The 17,889-nt window shown below is 36.4% G+C and overlaps 1 protein-coding gene across 1 annotated transcript in view; it reads right to left on the bottom strand.

Annotated features, from left to right (window-relative positions):
• Positions 1-17,889, bottom strand: part of CDC73 (cell division cycle 73) — a 115,985-nt gene that overhangs the window by 26,169 nt on the left and 71,927 nt on the right. The window contains exon 11 of the mRNA XM_080622340.1: positions 479-536. Within this exon, the coding sequence (XP_080478466.1) occupies positions 479-536 (58 nt within the window). The remainder of the gene's footprint in view (positions 1-478; positions 537-17,889) is intronic.

The raw sequence follows: 17,889 nt of genomic DNA, 5'->3' as shown, positions 1-17,889 counted from the left end.
TGAGGATTCTGGCCATGTTATGAATACCTTATGTGCCAAGAAGTGTGAAGAAGTAATGATAACGCATATGGAGAAAGACTTATTTCTAATACATTAATAACAGAAGTAATAAATTATTTCTTTTTGAGATTAGCTTTTCTATTTAGGCTGTTTCTCACTGGAGTATTAACCAGCTCTTATTATATACTTAAGCTGGCATTTGTGAACTACCAAGCTGACAACCAAGTTCGTCACTTTTTAATTTCACTAGCACATCCTTTCAATGTGCTAATCAGGCAACACATTGAAAAGAATGAACCCAAGCGCCACAGTATAACATGAACCAAACAATTATGTGTTATTTCCAATACATATAAAGTTAGAAACCACAAATAAACTATCCCCACTTCAGCCTTCAGCTAACTCAAGTTTTACATAGCACTTCTTTGAAACTCACACTTACTTGGAATAGAAGCACAATGACAGTAGAACACCTTACCTGGTCGTGGTACAGGCTGTGCTGCTGGCGTTTGTGTTTTGCGAGCAGAAGCACCCTCCTTTGAAAAGACAGAAGAGGTAACATTAACAGCTGACCTTCTTGACCGGTACGTGGATTTTTTAAACGAACAAATTGCTACAGAGGACATCATGAAAATGAGGGCAATAGGTTTCCATTAAACAGAAAAAAAAAAAAAAAAAAAAACAAACAAAAAAACCAAAACAAAACCCAAACCAGTAAAAATATTCAGAACTCTACAGATTCAACTTTAGACTTAGGGATAACAGACAATCTTGTAAGGTTTTACATGTTTACATTTTAACCATCAAATGCCATTCAGAAACTTCTTCTACATTCAAAGAAACCTTTCCTATTTACAGTATTGCTTCATTTTACCTATGATAACTTTCACCAAGGGTTAGTAATGTCAATATAAGCAACTGCCTAAAGTAATTTCAAAACAAGATCTGTTTATACTCTGGATGGAAAACTAGGACTAAGAAATTGCAACGCACTCCTCTCAGAGTTTTGGTGCCCAGAAACAGCCCACTTAAGGGTCATGCCTTATCCAATTACCTTAATGTAACAAACAAAAGACCTGCACAACTATTTATTCTGGTTAACTCTGCAGAGACAACACATCAAATAAGAGAACAGTGAAGTCACATGTCTGGTTCCAAAGCAACAGTGAATTCCTGCAAGAACAAATTCTGTTCTCAGTTACTGCTGTGAAACCTCACTGAACAAAACATGTATTACTAACACTGTATGAAAGCTTGCTATATATTCCAGCCATTTCAATTTGCAAGGCTGACAGAAAACCTTTTAACACGAAACCATGAATTTTAGCTGAAAATTACTTAAATGCTATGTGAGGCATATACTACAACTGTGAGACACTTGGAAAAGCCAGAGATCCCACTCTGGGAAAAACCTGTTGGAAAGTACTCCAATATAGCCTTATCACATTTGTATGTCCATGCAAAAACAACAGTATGTTTTGTAATTCAAAATAAAAAAGCTCATCAGCAAGGCACTACATCCAAGTAGCACCAAGTTCCATGATTTAAATAATACTGAACAAACTTCTTTTAACTTTCCACCATGAAAGTTAGAACTGTTTTTATCTCAAGAACTGTGAAGTACAATTAGAAGAGAAGATCACTTGACAAGCGCTTAGAAAACACAAACTTACCCAGAACCTTTATTCCCTGAGCTTTAGTCAAATCCACCCATGATTAGTTACTACTGACCAGAGCTGACATTTGGTAAAGCACACAGCTTTTTCAGTCAACAACCTTCAACTGACAGTATAAGGATTTAACCCTGCATTGCAAGAAATGCATTAATTCCAAATTCTGCTGTACTTTTTTCTCATTATTAAAATGCTAACAACTATGTAGGGCACTTGAGTCAGTAACTCTTATTTTAAGACTTTTTTTTTCAGGCATATGAGAAAAGGTATTTTTGCCAATGTCCTTTGACAATAATTATTCAGAAAATGATAAAAACCAAAATACCACACTAAAAGAAGAGAAGCAGGAAAGACTGACTACTTTTGAGAGAAGCCTTGCAACTTAGAGACAGCAGTTTTTTGAAAACACTGCCTTTTTACCAAGAAAGTGGAAATAAAACATTTTGCACCTGTTTCTATAGAAAAATGTAATTTTCTGTGTGAAAAGACTGTTCATATGGCACACTAATTACACTTTTTGAAGAAATACCAAGAATTCCCACATGACATTTCCTTAAATTCACAGCACCTCATGAAATGGAAAGAAGAACATCAAGCTAAAGAAATGTCAATTTCTGACATGCTGTTTCAATTTTCTAAATTCAATCCAATTTACTTTGATGCTTAACTATGACTGTCTGCAGTCCCACATGTCATACGTTTTCTTCCCTACAGAATCAGTAATGCAAGTTCTCTGCTTCCCCTTCCACTTACTCTGTGACTTCAGTGTCTTGAGTAGATCCTGCAGGTCCTACAGCAGACGCAATGAAGGGAGGGAGTCAGGAACTGCTTCAGACATTCTAGAGTTCTTGGAAATTCTTGGAAAAAATTGTAACCTAATTATAAACTAATCCTTGCTCTGGTTTCCACTTCTGCTTAGGACTTCTCTCTTCACCAAAAAGCCCATAAAGCACCATAATATACATACAATGTAGCCTAACAACATAACTGTCAAATTATCTATTTGAGAGTTGTTCATACTTTCCTTTGAAATGTCTTCTCTACAATAATTAATGGGAAACTTAGTGCAGAAGTCTCAAACAAAATGGCTTTGAGAACACTGCAACTGAAACAAACAAACAATCCCAAAACAACAGCAGCACATTAAAAGAAAGAAAATAAAAAAATCACATATCAATATCTGATAAATGGTAGGAAATAAATTAATTTAAAAGAGTAGATACACCACTTCCATGTTTATGACCTTTTGATTTGTACGAACAATTACTGCAAATCAATAAATGGAGGTCACAGCTTTAAATGTTGTAAATCACTGCTTTAGATGGTAATAATTTCATGGATGAACTTCCGCTCACAGCTCCTGATATCCTGGCATCTAAGCACAGAAGTTCAATTGTCACCTGACTGAAGGTTAAACGTCAATACTGATCCACAACTTTTCTCCCTTTATGGCTACCAGGGACCTAATCACCACCTCCTATTACATAAAAACTGCAGACAATGTAGCAAAAGAAACTGATCTATATTTTGACCCCACATTTCTTAAATTATTTGTAAGGAGAAAAGTATATTACAGACATAAGGAAAAAACAGAAGCACAGAGTAGTGATGGTTGACAAGATACACAAAGTGGAGAAGAAAACCTGCTTACAGTAGCAAAGTCATTAGCAGGATAATTTTCCTAACATTTCACATTGTCTTGAAAATAAAAGATGTTACCTTAAGATAGAACATTAATGCTTTTCAAAAGCATTTGGTAGATTTATAAGTTTTACCTATGACAATGCATGGATTTACGACACAAGCTCTGTTTACAAAGCAGGTATAACCACAGACGACTATGCTATGATTTCTCACAGGGAAAGAAAATTGACAGAGTAAACTTCATGATTGGTTTGTTCAGCTACAGAAGGTGCTGCTGGTGTGCTCTCAATTAGAGCATAGTAAGACACTTCAAATCTTCCGATGAGAAGGTTTTAGTGGAAGAATTACTCTTAAGTAACTAACACACTGCAAATTCAAACTCCAGTCAGAGGACTTTTCGTCTGTGCAGCTGTACCCTAAGCATCAGAAGCAGCAGAAATCATTTTTTAGCTATTTAAAGAACATTCATTTCCTCAAAGTTTCTGAACACTTAACAGTTTCACTCGAAGATGACACACCTAATTCTTATGCATAAGCTGTCTGAGACTGTTAAGGAGTATATGATGAATATTCATAAGCTGAAACTAATTTAGTAACAAACCCATGTAATTTGAAAAATACAAATCTTTAAGACAACCACTTAATATCGTATTTTAATGAAAAACATACTACTTGGGTTGGTTGTACTAATTTACCATAGGAAGTTATAGTTTACTTATGATTTACATTAAATACATGAGTATTTAACCATTCAGAAGCAATAATCTGACATAGAATGAAATCAGAAAAAGATACCTAAAGCTTCATACTTTCCTGAATTTAATTGCATCATTCACAGATACACCGCGCTGTATATACTTTTCAGTTGAATACATTCAATGTCAGTACTAATGTTTCCTTTCGTATTAGATACTTAGAAAATAACTGGTTTTTATTTTAGCGTATGCTTTCTGCTATTCAGCACTGTCCTACCTAAACACCTCCAACCACTGGGTTTGCAAGTGTCTTGGTTTAGCAGTAGCAGTCATTTTTTTCTCCTTCTTAGTAGCTGGTGCAGTGCTGGGTTTTTGACTTTTGGCCTGGGACAGTACTGATAAAACCGATGTTTTCAGTTGCTGGTCAGAATGTTTACTCTGACCAAGGACTTTGTGAGTCTCATGCTCTGCCAGGGAGGAGGGGAAGCCCGGAGGAAGCAAAGACAGGACACCTGACCCAAACTAGCCAAAGAGGTATTCCATACCACAGCACGTCATGCCCAGGATGTAGAACTGAGAGTTCCCAGAAGGGCTGGATCACTACTGGGTGGGGGAGTTATCAGTCGGCAGGGTGGGGGTGAGATACCGGTTGGTGAGCGGCTGTATTCTCTTCCTTATTTCCTTTATCATTATTATTATTGGTGGTAGCAGTAGTGATTTGTGTTATACCTTAGTTATTAAACTGTTCTTATCTCAACCCGTGGTAGTTGCATTCTTTCGATTCTCCTCCCCATCCCTCCAGGAGCAGGGGGAAGAAGGGGGGGGGGCAGGGGGAAGTAGACTGCGTGGTTCTAAATTTACGGCCTGGGCTTAAACCACAACAGTTCGCCAATGCATGAATAGAAAATAGGTCAGTACATGTGAAAAAAGTCCAGACTCCCTCTTACAGTCAAATAAGTAAAAGAGCCTCACACCCTGAAGGACAATGAACTTAGACTATTATTGTACACTCTAGTAATTAAGCTTCTGGCACCTTCTTTTCTTCCTTACAACTTCATACAATTTGTATGTTTGTCTTAAAAATTCAGACACTACTATGTGTTCTGATAAGTGTTGTGAGTATAAACTATGTTTACAATAACAAGAAGCTTTAGGTCTTAAAGTCTCTTAAATTTGTACATATTGTATACTGCATACTTGACACCTTCTCTTTCACATGTGCATTCCTTTTCCCTTCTCTGCTTCTACCTTATAGAGGCACCTAACAAAAAGTAAACTATGGCCAATCTATATTTATATATTTAGTTACCCAAGAGTGAGTAGGGGGTTTGTTTTTCTTTTTAACAGCTTCTAAAACCCTCTGCAGTGTTTGTTGACCTTTCTAATTAGAGAAATAAATAACCCCTTGTGTTAATTTGAAAAAAAAAATAAATAAAATCACAAATTACAAATATTCATCTTATACCAGGACCCTACTAGTCTGTATTTTTGACACCTAGTACTTAAGTCTAAACGAACATTAACATCCACAGTTAAGTTACTTACACTCATTTTTCAAACAGAATAAGAAATTGCTTGAACAAAACTCAGCTACTTTTTTGGAAATGAGCCCTTCTGTCTTAAGGAATGAAAAGTGTTATACTGGTAGAATATTCACTTGGAGGCACATTACACATATACCCAAGTTAATTTATTCTCTTGAAGTGCAAAAAAACCCAAACCAAAACAACCCACAATTGAAAGTTTCTTATTGTGGCTTTGCAAAATACAAATAACTTCAGGAAAAAAAACTATTTCATTGCACATACACAATCCCAACTAGTTTCTATGAAGATATCCATAGCAGTCTAATATTTTGACCTTTAAAAAATGTTAGTAGAAATGGACAGAATTGACCATTTGATGCCATCTTGTGGCTTTAACTTGTGGCAAATTCATTTTTACCTTGTTCCTTTGTTACAATTTAAATTACTACAAGATGTTTATATAAAAATCTAAAAAATATCAGGTAACTTGCATGGTCCTGCACAGAAGCAGCATGAGTAAAAAGTAACATTTGATTCTGCAAGAAGCGTTAGTGACCGCTTGTGTTTACAACATAAAGCAACTTTCAGCTTCACCATCCATGATGGAAGATAGTTCAGCCAAGACTGCTCTGCTCATAAGTAGGAATGTAGTAAAACTACAACACAATGATTGTCAATGAGATCGCAAATGACCCTCTGAAAATTCTAAAGTCAGGCTAAAGAACTGTGGCAAAATCTAAACTAACTGCATAGTTGGTGAACAGTATATTTCTAGAAATTAAATCTTGTATACACCAATTTATGACAAACAGCCAAATGGGATGACTTCAAAACCAGGTATCTAACAACTGGTTCAGGTGGCCTACTTTAAGCCCAATAGAAACATGTATCTATTTCATATAAATAGCTTGGATTCTGAAAACACAGGGCTTTGTTCTAAACAATTCAAAGCCCCTAAAAGTCAGGGGGGCGGGGGCAAAATCACCTACAGAAAAAGGCAAAAAAAAAAAAAAAAAAAGAAAAAGAAAAGAAGAAAAAATCCACCAGAGTTGCTGCACCTTTGCAGTCTTCCTAATAATTCTCTTTTTCATATCAAGAAGGTTTAGTAATATTTTCAGTTTAACACGTATTTTACATCATTGTATTTACACATGAAACTGGTATAGCTTATTTGCGTACTTATATGCACAGAAATCTGCTTATGCAGTCCCCAAGACAGATATTTAAATAATAAATTGCAAGATTTTAACTGCCTTTGCAATTTTAAACTATGCTGTAAAAAATAGAATTTGATGACAAAATCTTAATTGTTGTGCAAATATAGCCAGTATCATTTTAACTTCCATTGCTTGTAATATTAACAAAAAGATCATTTCAACTGTTTACATTGTTTCAACTTCCTTGTAGTCTAGAAAAAAAAGTGGGAGTTGAAGCAGAATAAAAGATATTTTTATAGAATTAATTCTAAAAGGAGAAATGTTTACCATTATTTATCAAAGGCTTCTGATACCAACTGCTTAAGGATAAAAACACCACAGCTTCCCTACTTTGACAACTAAAAAAACTAATGTGACAAGACAAAAGCGGTTAGTAAAAATTATATCAATCATATTTATTTCAAAATACAAACCTGCTTATACTGAAGATCATGTCTTATGAAACCTAGTTTGAAGAAAAATACCAATGGAAGACTGCCAATCCTCAAATTCAGTTGCAAGAAAGAAAACTTGATGCCCATCTTATAAAGATAAGGCAAATTTCATTATAGTTTTCCAAATACTCTTATATGTAGTACATCTATCAAATTTTGCAAGTGTAAGGAAATCAGATGCAGACAGTCTCTTCTGAATGAGTACAGCATTACAATGATGGAGAAGAGGGAGAATGGAGAAGTAATGGAGGGTGGCAGAAATATACTGATGTCATCAAGGGACTAAATGAAAGAGAAGAACTAATACTTGTTATTCTGTAGTTTTTAAATTAAACTTTTGTTTACAAATCTCACCCTTAAGTAATCCATTATAGAATCAAAACTATTAAGACTACTCAAATTCTGGAACACTTACATTGTAAAGCATAACAAAGAACAGGATTGATGTTTTTTTTCAGTAGCAGGTTAGGGCTGTTGATCAGTGTCATTGAAAGATGTGAAAAATACTCACTGCAATTTCCACTACAAACCCGATATTCTATTGTTTTTTTTTTCTGGTGAAAAATCATTTCATATGAGTGATTACTACTTGCAGTTACACTTAGTATTGGACTAGAGATGTGTGAACACATGTAGTAAAAAGTTGGAGGCTAAAACATTAGCAAACTACTGAGTTCATGGTTATGCAAATTCCAGTTCTATTGAATTGATATGGCAAAAGATGAAACAATCCTTTTAGCCTCAAGCTTTGTGTCGAAAAATCTTACCGACTGCCAAATAATATGAGTGAGGCTGTTTCAGATAATTGACCCAAAGGGAAAGAACTTGAAGCAAAAAAAATGTTTCAGTGATAGCTGCTTTTGTCTTTTCACTCAATTCAAGGGAATGAGTAATTTGAATAACTATAGGTAGGTATATTATAGGCAGGGCTTTATTTTTAGAACAAACAAACAAAATATCTGGAGTTCTGTCAGGACTGAGAGGTGGGTTTTGATGAAAGCAGCTTATCACCAGGAAGATGGAAGCACTTGCATGTTTAATCTGGCGTTCTCATTAATATTCCTCTTCAGCTCAAAATTGCTATTTCTATAGCAATGGCTTCAAACTACATAGGTGAAGTAAACTCAAGATGAGGCCCTTAATTTTACTGGTATTGCCTGCAAGGATAAAGATGGGAGGAGCTCTAGCTCCTCATCAAAGACTGCTCAGGAATGTTTTGAAATCTTAGCTTTGGAGGTAATACTCAGTTTTAAAGCGTATCAGTAATTGTTATTCACTTGCAGGAAAACAAAGCTGACATGCGAGCTCTACACATACTTAGAAAAGCACTGATAGTTTTCTACAGATCCTGCTTTGGAAACCATATTCATGGCAACAGTCACATGTACCTTAACGAACATGTTGCTCAACATAGAGCAATGGGAAGATCCCACTTAGACCAGCATTCAGTGAGCAATTTGGACTCAGGAAATACGCAGAGGAAAAGGCTTAAAAGATCTCGGAAAGGTTCCTTTGCAACTTTTGGAAAGACTTGTAAAATGCTTTGTGTGACAAGAATATTTTTAAAGGCTCTGCAAGTGCCTACACGAATACAGATGAATCCTTAACCTCAGCACAACAATTTTTCCAAAAAACTCAAACCAAGACCCAGCAGTTGATTAACTTTATGTGATGCTGTTCAACATCTCAATGCAACAGAAACTGATGAGGCTCTTTCCAGACTCCCCTTGGTTATAATGAATCCTGTTACCAGAACATGAGGTACTGTAATATCAGAATTCTAACACATAGAATGTTATTCAAGACCTTAGGGGATTTTTGTGATTGCTTGTTTAACAAATTATCCAGCACTACATTTTCCCAGTTGTACTTCACCCTGATGTGATCTTCTCCTTTCTGTTCACTGGAAAGAAGTTTAACATTATTCTTTCATACCTTCCATCCCAGCACTATAGTTATATATTACATTATGTTACAAGAAAACATTATCATGGGTGGTCATGGCCAGAGAGATGAAAGCAATTTTCCAAGTAACCACCGTGAAAGACTTAAAATATCACAAGAAAATCCTGAAACTATATTCCTTGAGAAGCCAATGCACAAAGCTGAACAATGGAGTGATGAACACTAAAGTTGTTTGTGTTGCCTAGAAAAGTAACTGCTCAGTTCAAAACCAGCATCAGCTTTTTCAGTATCAAAAGCTTTAGCTGCAGCCATAATAAACTGTTAATACACAAGACACGAGATAAGAGCACTTGAGCAATGACAGTGATGATTGCAAAATCACAACGGACTATAACCACTTCGACATGGAAAGGGCTACTTTGAACTCTCACAGGCCAGAGAAAAGTCTAGAAAAACGTATTTTAATTGCAGACTGTCTTACACTTCAGGCTTCCTCCTCTAAGAATAACAACTCATCTACTATGCAAGTTCAGCTGCAGAAGAGTACGTAGGTTTTTTTTTTTTAAACCACATAAAGTGATATCGTGGGGGGCCTGTGTAACTGGAAGAGGCTGCTAGTAATACTAACGTACAGATCCATGCAGTCAGTTAAATAACATTGGTAACGAAGTTCATGATATCTCAAATTTTCTTTTTAACTGGTTTTGTGTTTCTTTGTGAGTTTATATAAAGACACCCCAAAAGAGGCACACCCACTTGCATCACTGGCTACAGCGAAGCTGTGATAGCAACTGTATGTACAGGAAATAAAAATATACTATAAAAGGGGATGTGGGGGAGAGGAGAAAGTATTTATGCAATTTATCTGTGCCATTTGCAGACAGAGTAGTATACCTCCACCATTACATCTGCTAAAGCCCTCATATCAACAAACTGTCCATTCAGACAGAGCAGATTTGCTATCTTGGCTGCTGGTGATGAAAATATTGACCAAATATTGAGACACAAGAGATATCTACACAATGTCAGACAAGCAAGTTAGAAAAATAATTTACAGCAAAATATTTCTGAAAGTTGTGATTTTGTGACTTGTGCATCCTGCAGTTACCCACACACTGCAAATCCCCCAAACTGGGAAGACTGGACATTTTAATCTGCTTACAAGATAGCTATAGATATATATAGATATATAGATATACTAGAATACTATCTCTAAACATCTGTCCTTCTCCATCTGCGCAAATTCACAGGTTTGTTTTCAACTGTCATATTAAAAAAATCATAATAAAAAAAAAATAAAAATGAAGACTGAAAATCAACCAACCAAAAAAAAAATCCTCCAAAACCTCAAAATCCACAACAAAAAATACCAAAGATTTTTGTCCTGCTGTTACTCTAGTGATCTTACTGTTTTAACTCAAAAAAAAGACTGGAAGGAAGAAAATATGTTGTCTACCAAGACGATGGGAAGAGACTCAAATAGGAATGCAAGCAGTTTTTTGGAGGATGGTAGTGGGAGGGTGATGGGTGAACAGACTTCTATATTTGCATTTTAACACTGCGGCTAAGCACCCTTAATCATACGGCAGCAAAAGGCATTACTTCATGGCAAGAAAACAAACTCAATCACTTCCCCCTTTCTCAACTGCCTAATTTAAGCCTCACATTTACAGTTTGCATGACCAGAAAAGCCCCTGTGAAATATTCGCCAAGCACTATACACAAACACAGCATTATTCAAGGTTAAAACACATGGGAACACCACCTAAAACTTCAGATGAAGCTTTCTGCAATATAAGCATCTCTAGCTTAAATTGCAAGGGGATGGGACATACTCAAATTATTGCTAGCCCAGCTTCTGTTCCCCATCTCCTTTCCTCACATGCAGCATCATTTCTGTCTTGGTCCAGGGGCTGATAATGTATTCGGATGAACTGATCTACACTCAGCTTTCCTCAGAAGAAGCTGGGAAATCTGACACATAACAATCTTCCCTCAAACACAAAGTTATTGGTCGCCTTGGGAATAAACTTTCATTTCACTAAAAATCCCAGAGAAACAACTGTTTTAAACAGACACAGAACACCTTACATTTTCAGTGTACAGACTTGCTGTTCCACAGTGCCATATGAAAAAGCACTGTTTTGAGAACTATTATGACTGAAGCTGACATTTGATTGCAATGTTTCTTTCTGTCTGGTGATTTCATACACTTGTATCAAGTAAAAGAAAATATTTCAGTAGGTTTAATGTCAAGGAAAGCACACCTACTACTGGAGCAAAGTGTTTACATTCGGACTTCAACAAAGTAAACAGATCCTTGAAAAAAATTTTCCCACATTTTAAGTCAGGGGATAGAGGCAATTTGGGATTGAAAAGGATATAGACACAAACTTCAAGAACCAAACCTAGGAAAGCTCATAAACAGTGTATGAATAGTATCGCAATCTTAGTATTAAACTTTAGGAGTTACACACCCTCTAGTTTCCCATGCTTTATATACTTAAAACAGTAAAACATTAAAAAAAAAAAATTCAGTAAAAAAAAGACTAAACAAAAAACCACAAGAAAGCACCAAATCCAAACAAACAAACAAAAACCCCACAAAAAACCCAGAAAAAACCCCAACTTCAGCTCCTCAGTATCCTCAAATGACTGCTCCTAACAATGGTAAAAATCATTAACATACTTTTCTCTGTGCGATATTCTGAAGTCTGAGCATTTCCAAAATTTACAATAATAGCATCTCACTTATTCCAGTCACAGCAGATCTGGCCAACTGTGTTCTAGACTACCCACATCTTTTCCTTGGACTGCATCATGTCGATGTTTCAGACATATCATCTAAACACCTAAAATTAAAATGCAATGGTTTTGGTACTGTTGTATGCCATTTATGGCCCTGTTCTGGAATTTTTTGTCCCTCCAGCTTTCCCACTGAGACACATTGCACTACATACTTTTCACTGTATAACCTCCCATTCCAGAATTATGTTCTAATTAAAATATGATTTTACAATTATGAAGGAGCACTCAAATTAGACCAAAAGAGTTGTTACTCTTCCTCCTCCCCCACTTTCTCCAAAAAATTCCCACTCAGTGCAACCAGGTAACTCCAAAAGGCCCGAAGTTTCCCTCCCTAGCTACAGCTGTAAACAGGTTACAAAGTTAAAATATTTTGCAGGGATCACTACTACACAGTGCCAAATCACAGTACTGCACATGTCAGCAGAAACAGCCAGGAAGCTGCATGAACCCAGAATTCTCTGTTTCCTAGATTAAGCCTTTATACTTCACAAATAGATTCCAAGATTAGAAAAACAATAATCCCCAAACAGTACAACAAATTAAAACCTTCAGGTTTGTACCCAAAGAGCAAACAGACAAAGTACTGTTAAACTTTCAGTTGTTCATCCAAGTGTGTTTTAAAGCCTAGCTCTCTGACAAAAGCTATTCAGTCTTTTGATGGGGCTGTTTTACCACAAAAAGAAATCACATACATGAATCAAGCAACAGAGCCACAATATTAATCATCACATAACAGTGTCATCCAGGACACAAGTATTTTAGTCACTTGTAATAGTCTTATGTTGAAGAGAATATAAGAACATATACCATACTTTTATCATAGCATCAATGCTTTTTACTCATGTGCTTCTTGAAAAATATTTAGGTTGAAAGATTTGCCTTCAAAATCTTTTGCACTAGCATGTATGCAACAGGATTTGTGTATTAGCGCTACAAACAGATTGTGTACACTGCTATTGGTATTTGTATCCTGAATAAACATACCATTCATACCACCCTGTTATAGAACATAAAAGCCAAGGATGTTACATACCTATAAAAAAAAAATTAAGAGGCAATAAATCATGCATTAAGTTAAAATACAGGAAGGATTCTGGCTGTATCATGCAGGAGGAATTTTCCCATTTGGCCTTCTGCCTCTACTTTCAGCTTCCTTTGGCATTATATCTAAATTCCCCATTATTCTCTCTTTAGCAGAGAAGATTAAGTTAAGCCCTTCTCAAAGCACTAAGACGACAGCATTCAACTTTTATTTTTTCATTTTATACACAATCCATACACTAGATGCTCAGTCTGCAAGCTTCTATCTATGCATTATGAGATCTGGTTTTATAATATGACTGTTCTTTGAAATGGCTAGAGCACAGCTGTGGTTTTGGTAGTGCAGAAATGCGGTCCTCTAAATGAAGGTCAACTGACAAGATCTCATTCACACAGTCTGGGGCCATTCTATTCAAAGATGAAGATGGGATAAGGGCCATAAAGAAACCTCTACAAATTTTAGGGACTTCCTATTATGCTGTGACTTTTCTACAGTGTTCATCCACCACTGCAGAAAAAAATATCCCCGACTAAATGAGTGGATTCAAAAGTATATTTTTAGACAGGTTTTAAATTTTTTCAAATAGATGCCCCTCTCTTCACTCACTCTTATGTCTACATATACGCACACACATAGACACATGAATTCATCTTTAAGAACTTCACACTGTGCATATACATCTAAGATGACAGACTATGCCAGTCAGCACAGGCCCAGGTGAGGTTCACTGCAACTATCACTTCTGCTACTCGCATGTTAGCAACTATCAGTCATCCATAACAATCCTGTGGATTTCACAGTTTATCCGAAGGAAATCTGCCTTAAGCAGCAAGACCTCTTCAGCTCTTCTTCAACCCTCACATCTGTCCTGTTACTTCAAATAGCTGTTTCAACCTTTGAAAAGTCTACTGTCAGTGTTATAATATAAACAAGGTGTTTTGTTTTCTACAGCAATTTGTTGCAGAGTAAGAACCCCACACTAGAAAACTGAGCACTTAGGTGGCAGGAAATGAAAATGAATAAGCCACTAAAAGCAGACAATATTTTGGAATAGAATTAGGCTTTCAATGCCAAGATCTCAATGAAAAGGAAAAAAAAAAAAACAACCCAACCAAACCCCAAAGTGTAACAAGATTGCTGTTATGACACCCTGGAACTTTCTGTACGTGCTTAGGAGGGCTTCACCAGTCACCACAGGATTCAGTTTCATAGAGACTCACCCAATAACCTCCTTGTCTGAATCACGTAGTGCTCTACTTTAAAGAGAAAAATGGCAAAACAAAATAGCAGTGTCACCTTTTGAGAAAGAGCCGCATAGTAATTTCACATGTAGCTCAACAGGCTGGTACTGAGTACAGAAACCTCACTTATTCATGTTTTTCTAAAAAGACATTTTGAAAATGTAAGAAAAAGCAACTACTCAAGAACTAATGCCAGAGTACATGTTTATTCCCTATTTTGCAACTTCTATATTGTCATATCCTTGTGTAAATGAATACATGCCTATTTTGAAGGAAGAGCAAAACCCTTTATCTTCTCAAACAGACATTTTTGTCACTGACTAGTACCTGGTTTGAAGAAAAACATTTGAAGGCACTACCAGTATGGAAGCTGGTCTAAAAAAAATAAAATAAACAACTTATTATTGCCATCAGATCTCCATCAGTGGGATCAGATATTGTAGCAAGCACATTTTCCATTCCAGATGATGGAGGAGCCTTCCATTTAGTGATTTCATTAGCTCAGGGCAGCTTTGTAGAAACACAGTTAGTTTGCTTCCCAGGCCAATGGGGCTTCAGAAACAGCACTGCCACACAGCATGGAGCTGCTATTTATAAATCTTGAAAGCATCTCATGTATGCCACAGTAATGTTTCAAGAACAAGCAAACAATTCTGCAGAGAGTCATCAGATCTCATTAGCTCCAGCCACATGGGACCTGAACCGATTCCACCAGACCATTCAGAGAAGGCTGATGCATCTATTCCCTAATGGTTGACATTCCACAAGGCTTATTAGATTGTGTGCATTATCATGTGAATACAGAGATCCAATTTTCATCTGGCATGGGTCCCAACCAACCTGCTAGTGAGAGAAGCAGAGAGATTCAAGAGACCTGTTCTAACTTTCCCTGCCACATCCAGCATTTCCCACGTTACTGACACATCTCCTTGCCCATTCCCTTCCCCCAGTGCACCTCAGATATGTGAGATTTAATTACACCCAACAAAAAGCACTCTTTCAGTCATCAGACAAACCCAGCATGAAAGTATAGATACTGTTGCATAGCTCCAGACAGGGCTGTAGTGTAGGGTCAAGTGTAAGACCAACAACAACAATAGGAGAAAAAAAAAGAAAAAAATCACAGCAAAGAGATCTTCTCCATATCAGGTGACCCAGATTCTCAAAGAAGACTCCCCTTTTTGTATGGTATCCAGGCCTCATTAAATTAAGAAAGAATTTTCACTGTATTTTGCTGCTTTGCTTGTTTATCTAGAAATGCAACGGAGGCAGAAAACTACACTTGCCTTTTTTACACTACTGTGCTTCTTAATGATATTAATAGAATTTCAGGGCTCTCTCTATTTTGGAAAGTAACTCCAAGGAAAAAAATAAGGCAGAGAACCAGAGGTGCGGGGATTATTTTTTTTAATTCTGCAACGTAAACCACCACACGTGCACAAACGCATATTAATCGAAAAATACAGAAAAGGCATTTGTATGAGTTTGAATGCTTAGTTATGTAATTCCTTGAGAGAAGACTTCAAAGAACCTGCAATAAGCAACTTATCATCCAAGATTCGTGGAGTTTTTAAGAAGACAACATTTTTTTGTGTGTTTTTAAGAGGTGGACAGGTTTTTTTAGGTAACAGAGGTATCCTATAAATTTACTTTAGTACAACAGATCAGTGATAGAAAGCTTTATAGATGCTGATTAAGAATTATAAAAATATATATCAAAATATTCCAGAAAAATGTAATCTTTAAATTTAGGCCAAAATTTATGAACTCAACATTATTACATTAAATCTATCTGGGTGTTTTATTTATTTTTCTGTTAAACACACACTCCCTCCAATGTGCATTCATGTTTTGCAATAATATGTCCTGAGATGATCAAGATGCAGGAGAGCTGTCTCTTATTTTTTCTTCTGCTAGAAGTCACCAAATTACAGAAAGTAAAAACCTGGAACTTAAGTTTGAAATATAGCAGAAAAGAATAAAAAAGATCTCTAGTTCTGAAGCAATATTCTCTTGACAATGAACATAATACAAACTGAGCTCTGTGTATTTCCTCTAAATCATGTATTTGAAGACTAGAAGTCCTGGTGTCTCTGACTCCATATTTGTAATTTATGTGGGTAAAAAAAATCCTCAGGCTCATGAAATTACTCTAGACTCTTACACAGATTACAGAAAGAATTATGAACACAGTTATTCAGACAAAAAGCATAATTTCCATAGCACAATTTAATTTTCCTTGCAAGTTACTAAAGGGATGTTATTTAAGTTTAATGTGAATTTCAAAAGTGGAAAGAGAAAGTTTGCAGGACAGACTGGCAACTAGGGATATGCAAAGTCATTTTGTATGGTAACTTGATTTCTTTTTCATCAGAAGCATATACAAATGAATATGTACTTCTGACAGATTTTTTCCCAGAAAACTGAATTAACTTTGAAATACCCAGAAATCAGTCAATAATACTAAGCACACTACATGATAATCTCAGCACACACCAAGATCAGCTTTTCATTAATATACACTGCCTAGAAGCCTGTGACAGCCTGGAAACTGAGCTTGTCTCAGATACCATTTTCATTTGACCATGGGAGGCCTTGCAAGAATTACGGCAAATGAAGCAAAGGATGTTAGCCTCCAATAGTGCATAAACTGGATCATTCTGACCCCCTTGTTTGAAGCTGATAAGCCTTCACAGGACTGTGAAAAACATTGATTCAAAGGATAGGGCTTAATATGAGGGACAATGACCACCAACACAGGCCCTCACAGAACTCCAGCTTTGGAACTGCACGTGCTCACTACAACACATCCATCATTCTAGTAAGGCCTTTCTACACTTTGCATGCAAATTATGGTTAACACCCCAAAGAACAATAAAGGGCAGGGCTGAGGTCAGAGGCTGAGCTCCCACCATCAGCAATACCCTGGGTGAAGAGTACCAATAACACATCAATAGATCCCCAGGTGGTGACTATCTGCTTGTAACTCTTCTTATCTCTCTCTCTCTGCATTGATCTCTCCAGGAATAGACAACCTGAGTTTGTCAAAGAGTTTCAGCATCTGGCCTTGTTTGCGCCTTAATTCCAATCAGGCAACAAATATATTGAGTCTGACCAGTTTTGAGTCACACATGCCTTTCGACCAGGTTGACACAAAGCCACTTCAAGCTGATGGAATAATCAATATGGAACATTAGGGAAAAAAAAAAAAAAGATACATGAAACTGTCTGGCCAACCTGAATTAGTTCTATCAAATGAGGTGGTGTTCAGGGTCTTTGGAGCAATTTTAATTCCCCCAACATGCCAAATAAAGGACAGCAGGGAACTGCTCTTTAAAGGAGACTTATTTTCCATGTTATGATCCAGGTTTTCTGTGTGATATGAATAAATATTGCATAAATTTATTACAGGGATAGAGCCTTTTAAATAACTGGAGAAAGAACTTTATCCACAGATAGTTTTTCCTGGTTTTAGTATCTGTGCTTGAAAAAAAGGCTTCAGGCATTTAAGACACTTGCTAGACTTCTGTTATTTCTGTTGTAAACCCTGTATGTCACACATAATTAGCTGTAAATGAGGATACCTACAGAATGGAGCTGTAAGAGTTAATGGGCTAAAGCTACTGAAGAAACGTGACAGATTGAAAGAGTCAATAGAGGTCTCAATCCCAAATCACATGAAATTCTGACAGATCTGGAAGTCC

The sequence above is a fragment of the Psittacula echo genome, assembly GCF_963264785.1.
Source record: "Psittacula echo genome assembly, chromosome: 7".
NCBI lineage: Eukaryota > Metazoa > Chordata > Aves > Psittaciformes > Psittacidae > Psittacula > Psittacula echo.
Note: the sequence above shows the minus strand (reverse complement) of the source record. Positions and strands in the feature narration are given on the sequence as shown.